This window comes from Melanaphis sacchari, unplaced genomic scaffold, assembly GCF_002803265.2.
Source record: "Melanaphis sacchari strain LSU unplaced genomic scaffold, SCAv2.0 Contig7_pilon_pilon, whole genome shotgun sequence".
NCBI classification, from domain to species: domain Eukaryota; kingdom Metazoa; phylum Arthropoda; class Insecta; order Hemiptera; family Aphididae; genus Melanaphis; species Melanaphis sacchari.
Genome location: NW_020271560.1, coordinates 7935058 through 7961024, shown reverse-complemented (window position 1 = coordinate 7961024; position 25967 = coordinate 7935058). Strand labels below are relative to the sequence as shown.

At 25.9% G+C, this 25967-nt stretch overlaps 2 protein-coding genes across 2 annotated transcripts; one reads left to right on the top strand and one right to left on the bottom strand.

The window, feature by feature from the left end:
* Window positions 1-3461: 3461 nt before the first annotated feature.
* Window positions 3462-6797, bottom strand: LOC112601637. The gene is made up of 3 exons (XM_025349346.1): window positions 6672-6797; window positions 6414-6549; window positions 3462-3664 (listed from the first exon to the last, which is right to left on the bottom strand). The coding sequence occupies exons 1-3, from the start codon at window positions 6795-6797 to the stop codon at window positions 3462-3464; spliced, it is 465 nt and encodes a 154-aa protein (XP_025205131.1).
* Window positions 6798-8474: 1677 nt separating this feature from the next.
* LOC112601892 (probable ATP-dependent RNA helicase DDX31) lies at window positions 8475-25749 on the top strand. Its single transcript, XM_025349755.1, has 11 exons — window positions 8475-8591; window positions 8670-8900; window positions 9597-9863; window positions 9930-10150; window positions 10258-10516; window positions 10587-10778; window positions 11257-11447; window positions 11620-11680; window positions 11757-11856; window positions 12719-12884; window positions 25518-25749. Exons 1-11 carry the CDS (start codon window positions 8475-8477, stop codon window positions 25639-25641), a joined length of 1929 nt encoding a protein of 642 aa, XP_025205540.1. The 3' UTR covers window positions 25642-25749.
* Window positions 25750-25967: the final 218 nt, after the last annotated feature.

Sequence of the window (25967 nt, the reverse complement as noted above, 5' to 3'; positions counted from 1 at the left end):
TTCTATTTTATTCGTATAATATTTCTTATTTTATACGATAATAAAAACTTTTATAATATTGACGTAACGCAATCGCCCACCGTAAATTTAATTGTCGACTATCACTTATCTTATCTCTCTCTTGCCAAATACGCACTAATTGGTTTACGATGTAGAGAATATACGTTCACTATTTTCTGTCGCAAATAAAATACTGATAGGGACGTGCTAATCGATTATATTGTCGCCTATACTCTCACCCCGGGTAAAGCCCAGATATAAGGAATTTTTACCACGATATAAAAAAAATTTCAAGTATTTAAGTATTAAGGAAATTGGAGATCTCTTACCTCTTTTTTGAATTGACGACGGTGCACGCTCCTTGCCCCAATCAGCCAACATCCAACTCCAATGCACTAATAACTCTCTTTGTTATTAAATCGTTTATTAACTTATTGAGTTCGCGTACACGTGGTTTCGCACTATTTAAACCTTTTTACTCTAAATTAATCTAAATTACTCGCTATCCGTCGTCGAAGGACCATGTTGTGGACTGTAACGCTTTTTTTATTTTTTGGTTCTCGGATAGGAGTAATTAGGATTAAATAATAGTAGTGAACGCACTTTACTTACACTAAAAATCTCGCTTTATTGAAATTTGGCGAGACGGTGCCGATTACATTGATTGTACGCGACTGACTCAAAGTCACACAATATAATTTTAGTCCGTGATAATAATAATAATAATAATAATAATAATGTTATCGGGATCGGGCCACATTTCGCCTTTATCAAGACCGAACGAAACCGACACAAATACAAAATAATAATATAAAATAATATCATGCGTCAACATATATATTATTTATTTTGGACTATAAGTTATCTAAAAACTAATTTTTTTAATCTCACTTTTAAATATATTTAGTTTTTAATACAATTAATTTTATCCAATAAATTTAATTTGAATAATACCTTTTGGCAGTTCTTGTACAGCTTTTTCCTGTTTTAAAAATGTAATTAAATTTCCAAATGGTTACGAAATTTGTTCACTTGACCATGGTGCAAGCCTTTAATTAAATTATGTTTGTATGAGATTTTTTTAAGAATATGTTTTTATCGAAAATATTTTAATGGATCATAAAAAAAATCTTTAATCTAATATGTACATTTTGATTAGATAGCTTCAAAAATTAGCAAGATAAAAAGAAAAACTGTTGATATAAAGGAAGCAATTAGTCAGTAGGTTAAAATAGATAAAAATATTTGATTTATTTTCGAAAAATATCTACCTGACTACTTAATATACATTATATTTAGAAATAAAGTACCTACCTACACTACAGACTTAGAACTGTCATAAATTATAATAGTTTATAAATTATTTTTTCACTATATTAATAGTTATGGTGTAATAAAAATGACGGTTTAATTAATTTAATTATAATTTATGTTATTTATTTAAAATGAAGATTTTTCTAGTTATTTTTATTTTATAAAAAACTTTGTAGTAAAAATATTTAAATATAGATTGCTATAATGATTGTATATCATAATTATAAATAACAACACGCAGTTAAGTATAAAAAATGAAAATTCTCGCCCCACCCCTATCTTCCCCAATAGTTATATACAATTAGGCATATAACCGAAAACAATAGATTAGCGCCTTAACTACGTGTTAAACTTATATTATCACAACTCCTCCCAGTAAACTTATTTGAAGATATTTAAACTTAAATCAAACTATTGAAACTGTTACAGATTAGTCATATTTGTAATATCTATAATTTATATTTCATAATATTATTAATATTATAGTATCATATGTTGGAAAATTGCTACAATAGGCTGTATAGTTGGGTTACTCTATTATATGGAGACCATTTTTATAAAAATAATAAACGGGACAAACAAATTTTTTTTAAATGATAATTTTTTATTTTTCCAATTACATTTAAGTTACAATTTATTAAAATAATTAAATAATAATTATAATATGTTGTTCCTTTTTAAAAATGTTTTATTATTTTATTTTTAATACATTGATATTTTTTTTACAAACATTATTTAATAAATGAAAATAACTGTAGGATTAAAACGATACCATCTTTTAAAAAACAGAATAAAAAGCGTGCCGTTTGGAGTTTGTCGGGATAACGGGACATGATGATCAAAAAAAGGACAATCTGGTTTGAAATGGGACGTATGGTCACCTTACTCTATTATAGTAATATACATAGTTACTTACGTCAACGATGTTTGACAAATGGTTGCAAGCTTAAAATTGTATGATATGTGTAGACAGCAATAACGTTATACCTAAACGTGTAATTACGTGTAATACCTGTAAGTATTTTAGTGCAAGTGACAATATGTCATGTACACCATAGAAACGATTGTGTGTTTATGTTCAATATGATAAACAATTGGTTCAAAATACTTTCACTAATTTCACTAAACTGCGTTGTTACCGTTATATTATAAATCGGGTAAAAGTATTGTTTTTTTTTTACATATCGCCGTGGTTTATCGGGCAATTATTAACGGAAACAATTGCGCATATAATTGTTAATGTAGTTTACTATAATAGGTAGAGGTACTTTAATAATTGAATGTTATTTATATATATATGTGTGATATGGCCGATATGTCATTAGATTGGATATATTTTCTCTAGAGGCAAATAAATATATGCCATAAATTTTGTATATATTCCATACTACTAGCAAAAGATTTATGATAATATATTTTGATACTGCCATTGATTTAAATATATTAGTTATAAATTGCGTATATTTGAATTGTAGTTTCTTGGTATAAATATTACCTATGAATACACATAATCAGACAACAGATAGACACTATAGTATACGTTGGGGCTGTTGAGGGAACACACTGGTACAATTATATTACTTGAAAACCTGTGCCACGTGGTGAGATGAAGTGATTTATGCGTAAATATTAATCATTACTATTTTCAAAAAAAATCTAGTTAATAAATTAATATATTTTTACGAAAATTGGAATTAAAGTAATATGTATAACCCTTAAAGGCTTAACTTAAAACGGTCACGTTGCCACGCGTGGTGGAAGTCACTTTGACAGAAAGCGGTTACCTCTAAAAGTAATAATATTAAAATCTTTAAATAATTTTAGTCTTCTTAAATTTTTTAAACGTATTGTCATCAGCACATATTATACGGCTACTTAAAGTTAAATACCCAACAACTCAATAAACTACTTCTTGTTTCTAATTTTGTTTTAGATACATCAATATTTTCAAGAAATCGCTTGCTTAACAATTTAAATAGAAAAGGATAATTATCATATAATATCACCATTGGCTGTTCCTTAAATGATATGTAATTATGTTCTTTGAAATAAACTTAAAAATATTAAAAATAAGAATTTAAATTAATTTATTATTAAAGGAAAACACGTTGAATCATCCGCATGTATTTACTCTCTACATGTGGAAATCACGATCGGTGAACTCGGCGGTGGCTTCCAAGTCCGGCCGCAGATAAACACGATTTATTGCATACGTTGCACACAAAATTCAAGCGTGCGACAACGTGTCGATTATTATTTCTATGACTTGAGCCGTCATCGAGAACGCTACTGAATGTTACTTCTGTTGGAACATCAGCAATGTGTTCTCCGAGCGATACACGAGTCTCGTCTATAAAACATAAAAATATCCATCACGTATAGAACACAATTATACGAATAATAAATATTTAGTATACTAAATATAGCGTATATTATAACTATAATTAGTATCCAGGGCCGCGTTAACCCAGTTGCAGAAGAAAAAAGGCATTTTCTCCAGGCAGCAAAAGATTTAAACTACCTATTTGAAAAATAAAATGTAACAATGGTTTTCTATAAATATTTTTTTTAGTTCAATACTTAAAAATTTTTATTAAAAGTAAGTTAAAATCATTTCAAAATTAAATTAAAATTTTTCATTAAAACTCTACTTATAACATTGTCAATTGTCTAATTCCAACAATACGTGATAAAAAATAAACGCAATTACACGAATCACACATTCATACCTAATGGTGGATACGAAGTTTTGAAATTCAAAACTTTTTCCTTCATCTAAATATCGCATGAAAAAAGGGTTGTTAATAAAAAAACGGTTTTTCGGTGTTTTTTGTTGAAAAATTGTCGAAAATCATATAAATGATTACATAAAATTGTAGAGCAACAGTGCATCAAAGGTTTTAGTATATCCCCGACAACTTTGTAAATACTCTACTTATAGTAGAGTCTACTATCTAAAAAATCGTGATAATTGATTTAAAAAAAAAAAACGGCAAAAAGTGACAGTGGATCATTTTAGAAAAAATTTTCATATTTTTCCTGTATTTTTGTGCTCATGGTTTTCTGCCATCACATCCTAATGGTGGATATGAAGTTTTGAAATTCAAAACTTATTTCTTCACCCAGGTATTGCATGAAACGTGAGTTGTTAAAAAAAAAACGATTTCTGGGCCTTTATTTTGTTGTAAATTTTTCGAAAATCATATTTATGATTACATAAAATGATAGAACAACAGACCATACTACATTAGAAGTTCTAATTTAGAACGAAATCTGCATATTGATGATATTACTGTCTAATATATCTTATTGTTTTTGATTACGATTTACAATTCATAGAAATATAGAATATATTATATAAGAGTATACCTACTGTAACTTGTAAGCTTTTTATGAGCGGACTCACAAAAACGTTTTCAAAATGTTTTGATATTATTTTTAAAACATTACAATCATAGAATTTCGATTAATCTATAGTTATATCTCTATTTCGTTCATTGAAAGGTTATATTCAAATTCAAAATATTATGAATTAATTTTATATATTTTTAGAAGAATCTAAAATTCGATGTCGTAGTGACTAGTGAGTCATTTTCATCTCTAACAATCAGAACAAAAAAAAAAATTAATCAAAATTACATATCTACGATTTAAACCCAAATAAAATTAATTTTACTGGGATCAAAAAATTGAAAATAAACTTTTTGTTATTGATTATTGTCATTATTGATTTTCCATTAAATACAAGAATGGAAATGTATATTGAAATCAATGATATATTTGGATTCATATTAAACTTAGACAATGAGATATATGATATGATAACATATTTGAATAAAAGGTAAAAATATCTTGTTGAATTTTATAATTTAGATTTATAAATACAGATTTTGAAGAAGAATTAATATTTTTTAAAAGCATTGTAAAAAATGAATAGAAGGAATATTATCATTTGCTTTATTACATAAATTAGTTATTACATCGTGCATACAATTATTTACGATCATTTTAAATTCATGAAAAAATTTCTAATTTGTCGATATTATGTATTGAATCTGATTTGGTTAAAGATATTAAGTGGGAAGAACTAATTCATACATTTGCTATAACGAAATCCAAAATAAAAGATATTTAAATAGATACCTACAAAATAATTTCATTTTTTTTTTTAAACTATAAATCATAAGATAATTATAAACAATTTTGATTATAATACTATAAATCTATTAAGTATTATAATTATTTAACTTATTAATGTTTACTAGTAATATATTTTCAATTAAGTTAAATCGTTTTTTAAAAGTTATTTATTTAGGTGTATTTATGAATACATAAATATTGAATAAGTTAAAATACTGAAACAAATTTTTCTGGTTTTGAGAAAGGGGTAGAGGTGTAAGTGGTAAAAATTGTTTGCTCCATGGGGCGTTGGACCTGGCTCTGTTGGTATCATAATATTTACAATAAAAATGAAACGAATTCAATTTAATATACCTAGAGTTCAGTTGTATAAGCTGATAAAATTCACTATAGATATATAATATAATATATATTGTGCGTATGTACCGACGTACCGTGTATAGGGAGATATTTAATATTTTATGCATAACGTATTGTGCTTAAAAATTATATCATTTAAAGAGCTGTTTTTTTCAAATACCTAGGTATATATTAGGACGTTTAGGTCAACTTGATTTGATTAGCTTTATAATAGTTTATTTTAGTTCCTATAATTTAGTAGTTTGAAATAGTTTGATTTTGAGATTTGATTTAGACTAAAGAAGAGAATGAAAGATATGCAGTCAGAAATTAGATATTTTTCTCTTAATTTGAAAATAAGATATATTTTTCTGGCGGGTTGTTAATTAACCGTTAATTTTCAAGAATGATTTAATCATAAATTATCCAAATTAAATAAGACACCACAATATTGAAACTATATTAATCGTTTTCTAAATTTTTTCTTTTTTTTTTTCCACATTCAAAAATAGTTTTTGTGTAATTAGTTGTCACTTATCACTTTAATATTTTGCAATATGTGTATTACATTTTAACTTACAAACTAACAAATTAAGTATAATATTACACTTATTTCCTACTTGAATTGTTGACTGCACATCTATCTGGATTATTCCCAATAATTGTGTATTCTAATTTGGATTCAAGCATATGATTTGATAGTAAAAAATTTAAAACAGTTTTGATGTTTGGCCGTTTTGCACTCGTATAATTATCCTAAATAAATTATATATTGAAATAAACGTAGATGAATAATAAATAATTATAATTGTTTATACACGTAAGATTTATATTTGTATATACAAATGATTCTTAGAATTTTTTATTAATTATTATACCATTATATGATCGGTAATTGATTGTTCATCAGGATTGGATATTAAAATGATTGCTCTAAAAACTGCCCTTACATAGCATGCAAAACACGTTAAACTAGGACAAAAACATGGCATATATGATGTCATATCTTAAAGTAAATGTAAGATTTATTCAAAGTAAATATGGATTGGCGATTAATAAAATGTTAGATTACAGAAATTATAAACTCTTATAAAGTAAATTAGGCAAAAATATACATTATATACGTTTTACAAACAACTTTCTGATTTTTTTTTTTATATATTTATCAGCCAGAATATGTAAACTAAAAAAGTAACAATAATTAAAAGTGTACACTTAAATATAAATAAATAATTATTATAATTTTCAAAAAAAAAATTTGATTATACTATACTATAATATTAATAGTAATTTGTTATGGACATTATGACTAATAATGGTGATTTCTAATTTCTGTGCAACGGGACGATTGAAATTTTAATTATACAGTCATTTTTTAGTCTCCTGAGCGAAGATCACATAGATCTTATATACCATCGCGACTAGTGTGAGTGTGTGACTGATTTGACGCCGAACCATATTCTGTTTAGCTCAGATCATGGTCCATGGATATAATACCTATAATATTAGATCATTTTTTGGTTGTTTTACAGCACCACAACAATGTAAAACCTTAGTTGTCAACGTACGGGTTTTGTACTTTTGCGTAAAAACTGTTACCAATTTTAAACATATCTAAATAGAAAAAATAAAAATATAATTAAATCTACTTCTCATTTCATACAAGAAATATATGAAGAATAAGTCAGGAAAAAAATTAAGTTCATAAGATGTTCCACAGATATAGAATACCTAGAATAGTTAGGTACTATTGATTAATATTATATTTATATAATATATATAGTGACTTTGAGTTGTTTTTAAATTCTATTTTTATTATTATTGAAAAATTATACAGGAAAACATTATATATTTCGTATTTAAATGGTGTCCATGGACCATGATACATCGGCGCCTTGGGCAGTCACCCTATTTGTCCACCCCTGAGACCGGTCCTGTATATATTATTATGAATATCAGAATGTGGGCTTGTAAAATAGGGATGCGAAAACCGATGTCAAAATCGATATATCACTATTTCGATATATCGATATATGGATAATATTTCCCCAAAAAACAACGATATATCGATATCGATATTGATATTTAATTTTTTTTTTTTTAAATATTAATATAGTTTAATTTTGACAATTCTTTCGAATAATATTGTAATCGAATCAAAATGTTTTTTATTTTTGCTCTTTCTATGCTTTTTTTAATCTGATGACCTTTTTTCTAGTTGTCATAGACATTGCCATTTCCACTATTTTATTAAATAACTTATACATTTATCTTTATTTATAGGCTTTTGACATTTTGCTACTTTTACAAATTACGAATAGAATTAGAATATTATTTAGATCTACGAATTAACGCACCTCTATTTTGTTTACCTATCTACTAGTGATGGGAATAATCTAATGAAATAATCGAAAAAGTAGATAGTATCTACTTTAAAATGTTACACTTGTTATCAAGTTGTTTCTTTGTTATCAACATTGTTAACTGTTCTTATCATTGTGATTGCACGTGTTGTTTTAAGGTTACTGATAGGAATCCAAAGTAGAAATTTGTATTTTTGTTAATTATTGAGTTTGGTTTGTTTAAAACATACTATTTAATGTAACGACTAACGAATCAATATTTTGTATCAAGTTTTTTAAATAATTACGTATCATCTGATTTTACATTATCTATTTAATATGAATTGTGACGAGTTTGGCGACGGTCTAGAAAATGACTGTATCATTAATCGCGAAAAAGATCCTGTAAACTCGAAAGTGTTTGGTGTTAATAGAAGATCAAATTTTTCAAGAAAAGTAAAAATGACTGATACATTTTTTACAAAATCTTGTTGTATATTATTTGTTTATAATGTTTTTTTTTTTTGTTCCCAGGAGAAAGGCAATGATGCTAGATTAAATGGAAAACATTCAAATAATCAAAAGAGAAATAACAATGACAAAAAAAGTGGATATGTGTCTTCAATGTTTAGAAATAACCCAGAAGTACAATTACCTGTAGCCATACTTAATAAGCAAGTTGACATTCAAGCTATTAATAAAAATAAGAATTCATTGTTTTCCACCTCAACGTATAAAGATTTAACTGATCTGCATCCACATATGGTTTGTTAAGAATATATATTTTTATTTAGATTATTGATATTTTTATATAGGTGTGCAATAATGTATTAATTTTAGATTATTTTCATAAAGTATTAATTGTATTTTAAATAATAGGTTTCATTAGATGTTCCTTATTAATACTAGTTTTGAAACAACAAATGATCTAAAATAAATTATATTACTTACTGATTATTTTTTTGATTTTGAATGAGTCGATAATCAAATGTTCATATTATGATGGATTCAGTCTTAATAATTTGTGCTATTAACCATAAATAATAATTTGGTTTGAATAGATTTTAAACTAGCTTAATTAATTAGATAATATGTCTAAGCTTAAAACCAAACAATTTATAATTACTGAGTTTAAAAGATTATAATGTAAGTTAATATCATAATAATTATCAGTTCAACATGTTTTTGGAGAATTAATAATCCATTCAAATTTTAAACAAATTATAAATATTAATTTGAATGATGAATTATTCTTGTTCACTATTATTTTATATATTCAAGTACTTATGTGTTATTTAAATAAATTATAGTTTAGGTATAATTATTGAAATAAGGTTATGACTTGAATTTTTAAAATTTAATTATCTATTATTTATGTTATTTGGATAATACTTAAGTTTTTAGTATAATTATACTATTTATACCTAATTATCATTTTCCATTTTTTTTTTCTGGTAATAGATTGCAAATTTAGAACAAACGTTAGGAGTGACAAAATTGACAACAGTTCAAAGTCAAACAATTCCAATCTTACAATCTGGTAAAGATGCAATGGTCCAATCTGAGACAGGTAGTGGTAAAACATTTGCGTACGCTGTTCCGCTTATTGAGTCGTTACATAAGATTCGACCAAAATTATCTCGAACTGATGGCCTTAGGGCACTAATCATTTTACCAACTAGAGAATTAGCATTACAGACCTATGAAAATTTTGTCAAGTTATTAAAGGTAAGATTATAAAAATATATAAAGTTATAAATATTATATTAATAAAAATAAAAAATGATTTTGAAGCCTTACACATGGCTTGTACCTGGTATGTTTACGGGTGGTGAAAAAAGAAAATCTGAAAAGGCACGTATGAGAAAAGGCATCACAATACTTATTGGAACACCGGGACGATTATTAGACCACGCACAGAATACCAAGTCAATATCTTTTAAATCACTTCAGTGGTTGATAATAGATGAAGCAGATAGAATGCTTGATCTTGGATATGAAAAAGATATCACAAGGTAAAGATATTTTAATATTTATTTAAATAAAAATGTAGTAGAAGTATTTACAATGTAATATAATGAAATGCAATCTTGATGACTTGATTTAATAATTTATATTACAGTATTTTATCTATTATTAATGAACATCGTGATGAGTCTATACCTCGACAAACAGCTTTATTATCAGCAACTTTGTCTGAAGGAGTCCAACGGCTTGCAGGATTGTCTTTGAAAGATCCTGTTTATATTGATGCATCTTCAATAGGGGATACAGATTCAGAATGTTTAGCAATACCAGATAGTCTTTTACAATATTATGTTTTAGCTCCTCCTAAATTAAGACTAGTTACACTTTCTGGTGTTTTGTTACAAAAATTACAAGTAAAAACTTATTTAATTAAAAAACTATTTTGGTATAAAAATTGTTTAATAACTATATTTATTTTCACAGAAAGGCCAAATTTCAAGTAAAACATTAGTTTTTATGGCCACTCAAGATATGGTTGACTTTTATACAGAATTATTAACCACTGTTTTAACTTGCTTAACCATGTTCAAACTACATGGTAATATGACTCAAGTAGAACGTATGGAAGTTTTTAAATCATTTAAAGCTGCTGATCATGGAGTTTTATTTTGCACTGTATGTTATTTAATTTCTAGGTTATAATAATTTATTTTGATTATTAATTTATGTACCAAGAGTCAGTTGAATTATTTACAAAAAAAACAGTATTTTTTTTTTTTTGATCAATTTCAATATAAAAAAGATAGCTTATAATAAAGAATATTTCCATGGACTCAAATCATAAATAAAAATTATTAATATTAAAGTAATAATGCTTTTCTACAAAGATTCATTGTGTGTTATATAAATATCAAAATTTATAAGTAACGAGAAAGTAAAAATATTTATTTTATGATTTTGTCATTATTATCTTGATTTTTTCTATCAAAATGCAGTAATGTAAAAATATTTTATTAATTACAGTATTTGAAATATTTAGTGTTTACTTATAACTTTTATTATTATTAAAAAAATAAATAAAAATAGCCTTAAGTAAATTTGCGTAAATATGGTGGTTAGATTATTGTATTGATTAACTATTAATTATTTTCAGGATGTGGCATCAAGAGGTTTAGATTTACCTTTAGTAGATCGTATAATACAGTATAATGCTCCAATAACACCCACAGATTATGTTCACAGAGTTGGTCGAACTGCAAGAGTTGGTCAGAAGGGGGAAGCGACATTATTTTTGACACCACATGAAGCTATGTTTATAGCTAAACTTCAAGATCATTCTATTATGTAAGACCTAAATCCAAATGCTAATTAGTAGACCATAAGAAACTTTAGAAACATATAAATTACATTTTATACTAAAAAACTTATTAATAAATATTTGTTTTTAGTAATTAGTAATCATATTATTATTATTATTATTTTTATAAAGTATTAAATTATTGTATTTATATTTTAGAGCCTCTGAATTAAAAATGGATAAATGTTTGACATCAATTCTCACAATGGAATTTGAAGGTGTAAGTATATTAAAATTATTAATCAAAATACACCTGAATTTAATGTATTTGTTATAAAACTTTTATTTTTTATCAGGAAAATGTTAAAACAGTTGAAATGGCAGCTAATATATTGCAATCTCGCTTTGAAACAGCAGTACTCGAACAAGATCGTCTTCATGAATTGGGGTGTAATGGTATATACTATTATTATCATAATCATTATTAACAATAAATACTTTTGGTGTTAGTGAGATAATTATTTATTTATTAATTAACACCTGCAAGAAGTAAAATACAGTGATTTATGTTTATTATACAATTATTTTATATGATAATAGATAAACAGATACTACAATACATTAAATACATACAATTTTAATTTAAGTACATGATCAGTGTTAATATTAAATGTAGTTTATAATTTTACTATTTTCGTTTGTTTATTTCACTTGTGATTTAGTACTTTAGTAATTTAATGTACATTAAATGCTTTAAATTAAATCAATAGTCATGGTAATATATTAATTTGTATATGCAACTTTTTTTGTTTTGTCACAATATACACATATTAGTGCAGTGTTTCCCAATCTAAGGGGGGAGGCATATATAATAATTTACTATTATTCATATTTTATAATTATTATCATTAATAAAAAAGTAGTTATTCCAAATATTAAATAGTTTATTTGTTAAGCATATAAAAAAAGGCGATAATTTTTTTTAATTTATAGGAGAGGGGTTATGACATTTTTTTAAATCTAAAAAGGGTGCTAGAATGTAGTATAGAAGAAATCACTGTACTAGTGAGTTAAAATATATTGTAGAAGATACATGTATTTAATTGTCGACACATTTGAACATATTATATAAGTTATGTTATGTAATGCTATAAAAATTTAACTGAATTTTATTATTTTAAATCCTTGAGCCATATATAATATTTAACAATAAATAATAAACCTATATTAGATTTCTACTACACAAATACCAATTTTTACTAATAATTGTCGCTAGTATTCAATACTCAATTATTTACTGTTTAATTGTTTATTGCAGCTTTCAAGTCATGGGTTAGATCTTATGCAAGTTATCCAAAAAGTAGTCGAGAAGTTTTTAATTTCAAAGATTGCCATCTTGGTCATTACGCTAAAAGCTTTGCTATACGAGATGCACCAAGAATAATTGGAGGAATTGGTAAACCAAAGAAAGATCCTAGAATGAAGTTAGTAAATTTTATTAAATTATTCTTTTAAACTTAATATAAATATTAAATTTATTAAGTATAAAGATGTATCAATATTTTAGTTATAAATAATTTTTTTATAGTGTGAAAATGAATTTTTCATTTTTATTAAAAAAAAAAAAAAAAATGATTTTATTAACATTGCACAATGCTAGTTATATTATTAAATACTTTAATATGTTTTGAAATCTTAACAATTTTTAAAAAGAAATATGGATACATCTTTAGATTAGTTATTTAAGAATAAGTATATTAAATTATTAACTATGAATCTATGATAAAAGCATATCATTTTTAAATATCTTTTAAATTATTCTGAAAAGTATAAAAACTATATAAATTGTTTAAACAAATATAATTAAAAGTTAAAATATTAAATAGGAATAATTACAGTCTTTGGTAAGTTAAGAATACCAAAGAAAGACATAATATTATGTTTGAGTTACAATGTATAATTATTTTTTAGTATTATAATAATAATAAAATAACTTATACTAATAATAAAATAAAATTCAATACTTTGGTAATTTTTACGTTTCAGTAATAAAATTTAAAGCTGAATAGTAGGTGTATTGGATTAGTATTTCATTTTGAAATGATTGAGATATTTGAGAGTAAAAATATTTTTTTATTCTTGTATGATATTCCAAAAAGTATTTAGTCTGAATGTATTTAATTTCTAATTTCTAAACCTTAAAATTAAAAATATTTGTATACCTCTTAAACATGTAACTTAAATCATTATGTTATTTATTCAGTCTCAGCCTAATAATGACAATAGTTTGACTGAATTTTATACAATTTTATATGATTTTTCACAACCGCTCATGATTTGTTCAGTTGTAATATTGATAAGGTCTGGTGGACTGGAAAATTGTTAATGGAAATACAACTCTTAAGTTTATTTTTTTAAACATTTTCTTTGGTTTAGGTAATTGATTCATAAAATACGATTGTTAGTGTTTTGAACGTTAAGTGAAATCATTTTTGGCCTTAAAACGTTTCATTATAAATTACAGTTTGTTATGTCATATTATATTCAAGGTAATCAAATTGCAGTAGTTTAATATTTGTAATAAATAAATATATTTTATGTGTTAATCAAAAATTTAAGAATAATAAGCGATTAGACCTTGGGCGTATTTAAGTAAGCTACTGTTAGGCATAGGTTATTATGCTGTTATATTAAGGTATCAAATACTAATTTGGTACCAAACCAAGACAATTTAAATAAATTAGAGCTATAGATGTGCATTGCTGCAACTATTTTTAGGAAATAAAATAATAGATCAAAAACAGGTGAGAGGAGGATGTTAGCAATCAAAATATTCACGGTATTGGCTCAATGTGTACAGCTTTACTTGTTTGACTCGAAACCAAATGTTAACAAATATTCGTTTTTTCTGGCCTCAAGATTTGCACCGTTTTTCTTTAAGTGCCCGATTGTTCCGAACTATGTAATAATCGATTTCAAACACAAAGGATGACAGCAAAAGTGTGAAAATGGAACGGTTTTCTTTCTAACACTCCACTTTCTATTGTGTAAATGATTGTAGTATGATTACTGTGTTCAGCTTACTGAAAAATTACTCTTAATTTGTTTTCCTGGCTAAGATGATGGATTCTATGCTACCTGCATATTGTTGTATATAAGTAGTACTGTTCCTCTGTACTGTTCAATATATTTTGAATAACCAATTGGAAAATTCAATGTAAATCAAAATTGTTTATGATAGAAAATGAATTCGTCTGTAATTTGCTAACGATATGTATAAATAAGTTACTGTAATGTTTATTGAATTGTTTGGACATTTATCTCGACATTTTAGTACGTGTTGTTAAAATATACAAATATTTCTACAATATTATCGTAATACTATAGTATTACATTATACATATTACGGATTATATTATTAAATTTATCAGGATACAGTGTAGATGCGCTGTGTCCGATTAGGACTACCAGTGATTACGCGTTCAATTAAATACTGTAGTGCTAAGTCACGAGGATTAAAAATAAATATTGAAGTTTATTATTTTTACGAAAATAGATTTCAATATTTTATAAGTATTTTATTTATTTTTTTGCTGGTATTTAGTTATTATATAAAATTATAAAAAATATTCTAAGTAATTAAGTGTTTGGTATGGTACTACAATGCCGTACATAATTGAGCAGAATTCTTACAAATTGAATATTGAAATTTAATTCATATATTACAGCAAAATTGATTATAATAATTACAGTTATGATTTTTATTATTTTAAATCTGAATGTCATGTCTATTAAAATTATTGGCTTATTCAAAAAGTGATTAAAAATTGTTTATCGTCTTTTTAAGTTAACTTTTTCAAAAAGTATTTACTTAAAAATTAATTGTTCATTTTCCGTATTTCCGCATCAAATAAAAGTCGAAATTTTATATAGTTGATTACCATTTTTTCCTTCTTTCACTTTTGTCTTTCTTTAAATTTATAAATAAATTCGTTATTTATTGATTCATAATAAATCTAATTATTTAATAATTTATTATTCATTCTTTGTTAAACTTGATCGTTGTCGTTATTCATTTTTAGTGTTTATTTATTTATTTATTTTTTTTGTTGGTACAATGTTTATACAATATAACACGATATAACCAATAAAATTAAGTACCCATATTTTAGAAATTACTGTGTACTATATAATTTAAAATGAAAAAGAATTACATTGTGTTGTTGTCAAGCTTATTACTGATTTAATATGATGTAATAATAATACATTTCATACATAATATATTATACGTCTTAAGCTGCGTCATAGGATTATTTTTTTAATTTTCCGGCTGGAAGATGAAACGTTTCTGAAACGATCTATTATAGATATTGTGTCTTCGTCGTCGCAAGTCATAATAATATATAATATGAGATCCGATTGTTATTTATTTTGTTATTAGTTCTACAGTTTGCAGCAACAATGCCTAGGCGATGCGTACTTGAAAAGATTTTGGTTACAGGTCAATTGTTATTGTCAGAGCGGTTCAGCTGGAAAATCGGGCTCTGGGTATTGAGGAGGGGGAGGGTAAACAACAATAAGATATCCAATTATTTGGCTCGGACCAATTACCGATTGGATGTGCGCCTTGGGTTTCCCGATTATGTAACCGCATATGCGCCACATAATCTTCAAGGACGATTGGAACATTTTTCTTGTTCTTTTTCCATCGACCGTATACCTATAATATATTATAAATTATAATAAACTCTAAAAAAATATAAACGAAAGTATTCTAATAATTCTTTTACCATGAATGTATAATAGAGTTGAACTGTTGTGTACAGAATAGGTATTTGTATATAAATTATAAATTCAATAGCAATATATAGGTTACAACTTATAACTATTGTCGTATGAAAAACGAATAATAATTTGTCATTTAACTAATCCAGAGTTATCCATTTTGTATTTGTAGGGTAAAAATATCTGCTGTTATCTATGTCTTGTTAAGAATTGAATGTAAAATTATTAATAAATTTGGTACACCTATACAGCTATACTTATAAATAATATATGATAATATATTATTCGTTTTAACACACATACTTACGTAATATAGTTATTATGATCTATTATATTTGTTATATTTATATAATAACTATCAAATTATTGTCTGGTTTTTTTTTTTTTTTGTTATTATACTTACCATTAATATTATATTTAAACTAACATGACATGTGCAAAATAACATTAATCAACACCCACTAAAGTTCTATAAAAAATTAAAAAAAACTTCACATCCGCTATTTGTTTTATAGACAAGTAACCGTAATTATAACAACTACTTATTCTAGTTATACTGCTGATTTAGTAAATACGTATAGCTTGTATTTTTAAATCATCTTTAATTTTGTGTATAATATTTTTATAACGTTGTAAAAAATTGTATAAAACAAATTATGTTACTATCTATTATTAGGTTACATATAAGTACGGGCTTACACTTTACAAACCGTCTATACTGACATTCAACGGGAAATAATAAACAGTTGTTTATATAATAGCCTTAAATAAAATAAAATAAATATTCTGAAAAATCGACAGACTAATAAACTCGTATTAAACTAGCAGTGAAAAGAAAAAAATGTTTTTTTCTTCCGTCTTCTTTGGTTGCAGTTTATAGAGTTAAACTGATAGGATATAAGTGCAGAACTTTATAAAACGTAGGTAAACAGTTATTATAGCTTTACATATTAATAGCTCCTAAAAAAAATAAGCGATAGATATAATTTATTATAAACTGTTAATCTTTAGAGCAACTTTCATCTCAATCCTTTAATCTACCATTTTTCTTAAAGACTCCTTGGCAATTTTTCAGACGGTATAATACAATAAAGTCTTTCTAGTCTGATCATGTTTATAATCATCGACAGGCAAATAATTTATGGTAGCATAAGTATCGGTGTATATATATATATTTAGTATAAAGTTAATGTATAATTAAATGTTAAAAATCGTAATATTATGTTTAGAGTACCTACCACTGAATAATTACTCATATTTATGCATCATATTTAATGCGCGTTATATGTTCTTTATAATAAAGTACAGATGTTGTGGTACTAAAAAACTGGTAAAATTGATTGCAATACTGCACTAAAATATACCCAAAATTGGACTAAAAAATTGAATCGTATATAATTTTTTTAAATTTTTAAAATTTGATGTCCTTCGATTTGAAGCTAGTAAGTTTTTATACCTTGAAAAACTTCGTTCTCCGTTGGTTGCTATATTAACGGAGTGTATTTAAAATAAACTTATTTGCTTACCGTCAAATTTTCATGTAAACTCTCTAACAATTTTTACAAAACCGTTTAAAAAGTATTAAAAAAGTGAAATTATGTGAAAAACTTAAAAAAAAAATTGTTTTACAAATGAGTAAATTCTAATAATTGTAATAAAAATTCAAAAATTCCAAAAATTGCAGATAATTGCACTTTAAACTTTTAGATTTTAGTTCGTATTTACATGACACGCATTTTAAATTTATTTAGCAATTAAGTAATTGAAAAAGTAGAAAAAAAAGTTACAAATGCAATAACATCCGTGTCCTATATATAATATAATATTATATGGTTCGATATAAACAGTGAGAGAAGAAAGACATAGGTAACATACTGCAGTATTATAGTCAAATGAGTACATTATATATTCGTCCCGATTTGATATAGATATTATGTCTACAATAAAAAAAAAAAAGAACACTATATAAAACTATATAACTGCACCTAAATAAATCTTTAAAAACGCGTTTCATTTATTTCTTGGCAATATCACAACAGCCCATTAAATTATTTCCCTTAATTTCCCTTGTTAATTTCTGCTGACAAATCACCAGTAATTTTGATCTTGGACACTATATAATAATTTTTTCTTCACTAACAACATGTAATTTGCCGCATTATGTGTATAGTTAGGGAATTCTGTAGCAGTTTATTACTAACATGCGGTATGTAAACTCATTTGACCGGAGAACACATCGTTTATATCGAGTGATCAATTTAACAGAAGACACTCATCATTTCAAAAACTATTATCTTTTTAAAAAATATTTTTTTTTACACTATTTTGTATCGTTATAAAACAATATTTTTCTAAAAAATATGAATTAAATTTTAATGATAACTTTTTAATTCTTCATTTTAATATAGATACTTTTTGGAGTTTTTACTTCTATGTATGAAATTTAAATTTTAGATTAGTAGTAAATGAGTTATGAGTATTTATAAGTACTTCAAGAGTTAGAAGTTCAGATGTTGATAGAATTGGATAATTTAGATGAATTTTAGTTACTTTGTTATACTTTAAAAACATATGAGCCGTTAGTTCATTAACTTATTATTAAATTAAAATTTTACACTTATTTTACAATGACCGACTTAATAACAGGGTATACTCGAAATCTAGTACCTATATTTATTTTGGTGACTTTTTGTTATAAAAGTTAATGTACATAATATGTACATATTTAAAATCTGTATGCAATTAAAAAATCAAGCGCCTATGAAAAAATAAATAAAAATGTGTCAGGTTTATTTTGGATTGTAATATGTATTTTTTTAATGATTTAAATATCTTGTAAGAATTTATTTAATGTTGGAATGGACAAATGTTAACACGACTTAATTTAATGTATGAAAGTTGCAAGTAGGAACGTGCGTTTAAAAATACAAAAATAGCATAACATAAATTATAGAATTCGTAAGAATAAACATGACTTTCGACTATTTAAAAATAAATAATTTTATAACGATACACAATTATATTTTGAAATTTAAAAACACAAACAAATAAATTGTTTATTCAAATAAATAATTTAATGAATTAAAAAAAAATATGTTACATCTAAGTAACATTTTCATAAGGTATAATAGAATGTTTTTTGAATAATAATTATATAATTTTTTTGATGACAAAAAAGTTTAGACTAGTTTACACCTATAAGTAGATGTTAGTTTAAATAATTGGAGTTAAATTTAAGTATACATATTTTTATATATTTGTAAAGATGGCGGTTATTCATAGTAATAATATGCCATTAAAGTAAATTTAATATATTGTATAGAGTGTGTGTGTGGTGTGTGTGTATTTGTGATTAATAGAAATGCAGACTTAGTCGGGGGAAGCCGAGTGTTGATACACATAATATACATATAGGTAGGTATAGTTATTTTGTTTTTTGTGATATTTTTAATTCTTGGAGTTGGATTTAAAATTCGTTTCGGCTGCCGCCCGCCAGGGTCGACACTGTTTAAAAACTTATTAATTTCTTGACGCACACTGATTATAATCGAACAACAATCTTATTGTTTATAAGGCGAGCGCAATGAAAAAAAAAAAAAATTTAAACACAAAAAGGATATGTGTATACTGTATAGGTACACGGAGAAGGTTTTTAAATTCTGGTAGCTGCAGGGGTTCTCATAGTCTGCCCCCCATCGGTCCTGTGTTTATCGGTCGCAGCTCCCGTCTGACAAAATCCTTTCATCATTATCGCCGCATCACACCCTTTTGTTTGATACGCGCACATACTCACTCGATCACTATTGTATAGTGTAGAACTTGATACATATTATATACTGCACCAGCAGATAGACACGTTATTAACTGCTGCCTCACTTATTATTATTATCATTACCATCATCATCAATTGTGTTATAATGATTAAAATGGTTCGGGGGCCTTTTTCCGATCCTCTTTTGTTGTCGACTAATAAACATTATGCCGAGACAATGGTTGGTTTTTTTCACTTGTCCTAGGCCTATTATAGTTTATCAATAAATTTTAGAAAAATTTTACAATTTTTTTTTTTTAAGCATTATTATATACTGTTTTAATGTTGTAATGATTTAACAACATTAAGCTATTGCAGCATATTCATCAGTATTCTTTTACATAATATGTTTTCATCTAAATAGTCTTTGCCAAAAAAATGGAATGGTTATAATTACACTGTTGTTGCGTTTAGTTTAGGTGTACATCAATGTAACTAATTTAATCAAACCGATTGTAATACCTAATAATAATAAATACAGTGTCAAAATTTCAAATTAATTAATTAGTGTTGTATTACACTATTATTATTAATTTTTTCATGGGAGGTCAATGATATGAAAAGTATGATGCGAATTCTATTATATACTAGGCCATTAAAAATTAGTGCGCATCACGTTTATTGTCTGTGTATTAAAGTATTTCTGTAAGTTATTAAATGTAAATAATATAATATTTATAAATATATAAAATATGAAAATATTTTTTATTTAACTTTAATTTATTTTTTATTAGTAATTGCTAATTACAATGTTAATACTTACAGATAATTCTAATATTATATTATACTGAATGTTAGTCGATCAAATGTTAAATTAAAACAAAATATCTACTTAATTTTAGTGATAGCGTATCGAAACTTTAAAATTCTTAATTTCTTATTCCTTTGCAAGGAATTTCTTTGCGAAAATCGAATTACGTGCTGAAGAAAATAAAGATTGTATTTGACACAATATATCGGATACTCGGGTGAGATTCCATTCCGTATGAGTATTATTATATTATTGTTGGTGGCTTACAAAGATAAACCCATATTAGATGGAAGGTACCTATAGTTTAGAAATGTGTGAGATGCGCCAATCGTATTAATAAATTATCATCTTCGCACAAAGAGAGTTTTCCGTATAATAGGGATTTCTGCGAAACGTGGCGTGTGAAGAGAATTGGAACAACCCTCTCCCCCATGATAAAATTATGAGAAACGTTTGAAAAATAAACATCACTAGTAATACACTGCGCCGCATGTATGTGATATAAAATAGGGTGTTGTGTTGCGCTTAATCCCGCGGTTGTTAATAATGATAGTTAACGTCGGGCTCGCGCAAACACACATGACGATAACAAAAGAGCCTTTCAAAACACTCATTTATTTATTGTTCAAGATACTCGTCGTCCATTAATTTCTCAACTGGATCTCGACCATATTACAATCATAGCAATAATAATAATGATGATGATAATATAATAATTTACGTCTTATATTAGATATTGGATGTAGAACAAAAGGATTTGCGCCGCATCCACCCTCTTTCCTTTATTACAATACAACCCATACTTTTATGCTTGATATATAATATATATTATATGTGATACTTATACATAGAACTCACGACTCTTGACTGATACGCTCCTTTTACCGTTATAATATATTATGTTGCAGAGAAAGGCTCAAAATTATTTGTCAATATTCTTAATACTGTAAAAAACAATTTTTTTTTATCCAAAGCTGTAGATAACTTTGTATAGGTATGAATAAGCTGGATTTCTGCTGTAGATGACGATCGAGAATGTATGGACACTAAAATTTTTTTAGCAGTATAGCACTAAAAAATATAAACATTTCATTTTTTATTAAATAGGTGTAAAAACAAGAAAATTTAATCAAGTTTTGAATTTAAAAAGAAACTCTTTAGAACTTAATTAAACTCCAAAAATGATAGTACTCTATGTTTAGTTTTATATAGGTGCCTCTACGATTACACCAAAATAATATTTCAAACCTAACTAAAAAACTAAAACTTATTTAAAAAATACGCGAAAATTGTATTATTTAATAATTAGATTAATACGAGTACATTTCATAGGGTGTAAAAGTCTCATAAAATTCGACGGCTTCAATTTTATTATAATTTAAAATATGTAGGGAGTTATTTACTCATAAGCGCAAATAGGGGGATGGTGAGGATAATTAAGAAAACGTTTACGTTGTCACCCTCAAACTCAAAATTAGTACCCCTGTAGAAATCTAAGCCAAGATTTTTATATTTATTTATACCTATTAAACATTAATATTTTGTTTTTTGATTGTTATTAATTATTATATTTAAATTCTATATTATTTTAGAATTTATATGTTGAAATATTTTATTTAATATTTATATGTTTTTTATTAATCATAATAATCATTATAGTAATAAATATTATCAGTATTGACATAAAGCTTGGGAAATACTACAATACAAAGTAAGGCTTTTTCAACTCGTTTAAGTTACTTACAATTACTGACATAGTTCCAGTTAGTTTATAACACACAAGTGTAGTTTTTCTATATTAGCGGTACCTATATCAAAAATTGATTTAGTTATGATGACCAAATTAGTTGTGTTATGATAACGTTTTTCTTAATTTATGAATAAAATATTACAATTAACTTAAAAATAATTAGTTAGTCTGGAGAATAAGAACAATATACAAAAGTAATGAAAATAATTTTTAAATAATGTATATTGGTATTCATGATGGCGTTTATTTGTTTTTATTTTTGTTGTTATTTAATATAATATATTTTTAAATGGAAATATGGAAAAAATGTTCAGTAGGTAACCGCTCTACTGTCCAGGTGTTTTATTTACCACTTCAATGAGTTAGTCATTGAAATGGATTTGTTAAACTTTAATTCAATGATAAATTATTGTATACTATATAAAACATTCTGAATGAAGATAGACTAATTTTTTGGTAAACAAGGTTATTAAACAATTATTTTAATAATAATATTAACATGTTAACAAATATTTTATTTTTTTTTTGTAATTCCCGATTATTTAAAAAAGTTCTGAGAATTCTTCATTTTGATTTATTAAAAGTACCAATTAGATCTTATATGGTATCAAAAATCTCTTTAAATGTTTATAATTGGAATATTTTTTTACTAGAAAAATTGTCTTCTGATACAAAAATAAATTAATTAAACACATCATTTTTCTATGATAATATCAATGTAATATTCTTCACTTTACAGAAAATCTGAAATACTCGTATATTAGGAGTAAAAAATCTATGAAAATAAAATAGTAAACAATAACAAAAAAAATTAATATTTTTAACCATATCTGTAATAACTAGATTTAATTAGACAGTCCTAAGTCTGTAGAATTGGGAAGGAAAATGTTAGTACTTTAGAACAGTAGGCTTTTTAACTCGGGACCAACTAGTACAGCAGGCTTTTTTAGACAGGACCTAATTGGTAAACAATTTGAATCTGGGACCCAACTAGTATGCTCTGTTCTCGGTTGTGTAACTGAAATCAACCGTTATCAGCGCAGGTGACGCAATTGTGATTTTACACGTTTGACCGTCCCCATTGCCACCACCAACTTATCCGCGGTCGATCAGATAATATAAGACAAACTGCTCGGCGATTATTTGAAGTATAGCGTGATCGTTGTAAGAGTGTATAGTAGAAAATTATAAATTAGGTCACGCCACCACTGGGGCGATTTTATATTTAGTAATCGCCACTAATCAGCTCTTTTGCACGGACAATTTAAATTTTCTACGGTTTGTCGTGAGCGCCGCACTAGACGCGAACGCCGACGTCATCGTCGTAAAGACAAGAGTTAGTTTACTTTGGCCACAAAAACCACAAACAGTTTTTGCGAAGTTATAACAACATGCAGAGTGATTCACCAAGTATCCACACCATTATTTTTTCCTTTAATCATGTATGTTTTTATTTAATTCCTGATTAATGGAATTATTAAGTGCCTTTACATAAAAAATGTATTTATTTATTTTCAAATATTTAGATTTGTTATATTATCCGTTGTGATACAAAGTTATTATTTTTCGAATGAAAACTATCATTTTTTTCCGGTAAATTATTAATCAGATAATTTTTTTTTTGTAAATGTTGATACATTTTAAATAGTAATTATTGAGTTATTTAACTTTGAGTTACAAGGTCTATAATAATGGGGTTGAAAAATAGTTATGATTTGTAAACTTAAGTAATTAATATTAATCCATCTACATTTTATGATTTGTAAAAATAAATATTTTTACTAGATCAAATAATATTATATCTATTTCGTATTTTATCCTTGGTATATACTCTTCAATAAATTAGAAATTACTAGCCAACATTTTGATACAGATACTCCAATATTTTCAAAAAAAAAAAAAAGTTGTTTCTCATTAGAAAAACGGAAGTTTATATCGTCAAAGCCCATAAGACAATCCTTAAATAGTATATAGGTAATTTAAATAATTGAAAATATGGTCCTTAAGTATACTTAATAATTAAAAAAAAAATCAGAATTTAAATAAATTCATTATTAAAGAAATGAGAGTGAGAATGATGGACGAATCATTCTGTATAACAATATGTAGGTATATAATAAGTTATTACTTATTATTATTATAATGCACATTGAGCGTATGCTGTTGTAGCTGGTTGACGTTGTCACTGATGTGCCTCGTCTCCGTGAAAATCGGTGGCACGGGTCACTGCATTCGTAAACAAGAATTTTTTATTCAGGAAAAATATACATCTCATACATATTGTATAAAAAAGAAATTAATTAATTGAGCATACATGCAGAATGTACGAGCGGAGAAATTCTCGCCGTTGACGGGATTCCGGAAGTCTATTTGCTCAATTTTCTTACTCTTTGAGAGGCCCCATTTCCTATTTTTAGTCTGAGAGTTGGATTGCTGGAAAGGTGATTGATTAGACACTAATAATATGATAGTCTGTAATCTGAAGATTTGAATGGCTCTGGAGACGATTTCTAAATCGCGATTTCGCCTTTGTTATCGTATGTTATCTTTGTTTGAAACATATTATACGAAAAGCTGTAGGTACACAATAGACACATGATTGAAGGATTTTAATTTTGTTTGTATTAAATAATATCACAATTTTACACGATTCAACACCATATTGTATTATTATGACATTTGTCCAAGTAGAATTTTAAAAAGCGATTTTAAAATGAATTTCCTTCTTCTGTACTAACTGCTGCACCACAGTGCATGTTTGTATTTTGTGTTGACGGTACATAGGTATAATATTTTAAAAGTTCGCACAAAAGACGAAACATAGTAAAAGGGAGGATTAATTTGATCAACAATGATATCCGCACAACATCGTTATTGTTTATTTTTTAAAATGATGTAATAGATGTAGTTTTACTGTTTTATGGTAATTATTATTCTTAAGAACTTAGAATTTTATGTGTTATAATACATATAATATCGATACAATATTTAATATTTCTGTTCGCTATTTTGTTTTGCAGAAATCAAAGAAAAATTCCCAAGACCGACAGTGGAGCCCTGTTTAAGAAACGAAAATCGGATAAGGTTATATCGACTTCGGAGTTCGACAGTGGAATGAAGGCGAAGAAAAGGAAGATGAATTAAAATCTGACGTGGGGTGCATTCATTTGTGTTTATGTAATCGAAAACTGTTGCATACATAATAAAGACAGATTTTTTTTTCAAAAAATAAATTATAATTTATTATTTTTATTTTTTAAGTTACTATTTTTTTTTTTTTTGTTTGTATATTTAACAATTTTGATCGTGAACTGACCAAACGTGGAATAGAATAAACTGTTGTCATTTCTTATGAAATACGCATATAACAGAAATCGCTAATTATTTACAAGATTCTAACGTTAATTTTGTACGGTTTTACTAAAAGAAAGGTAAATGCGTATTATTATTATAGTTTTGCGTAAGCCGTT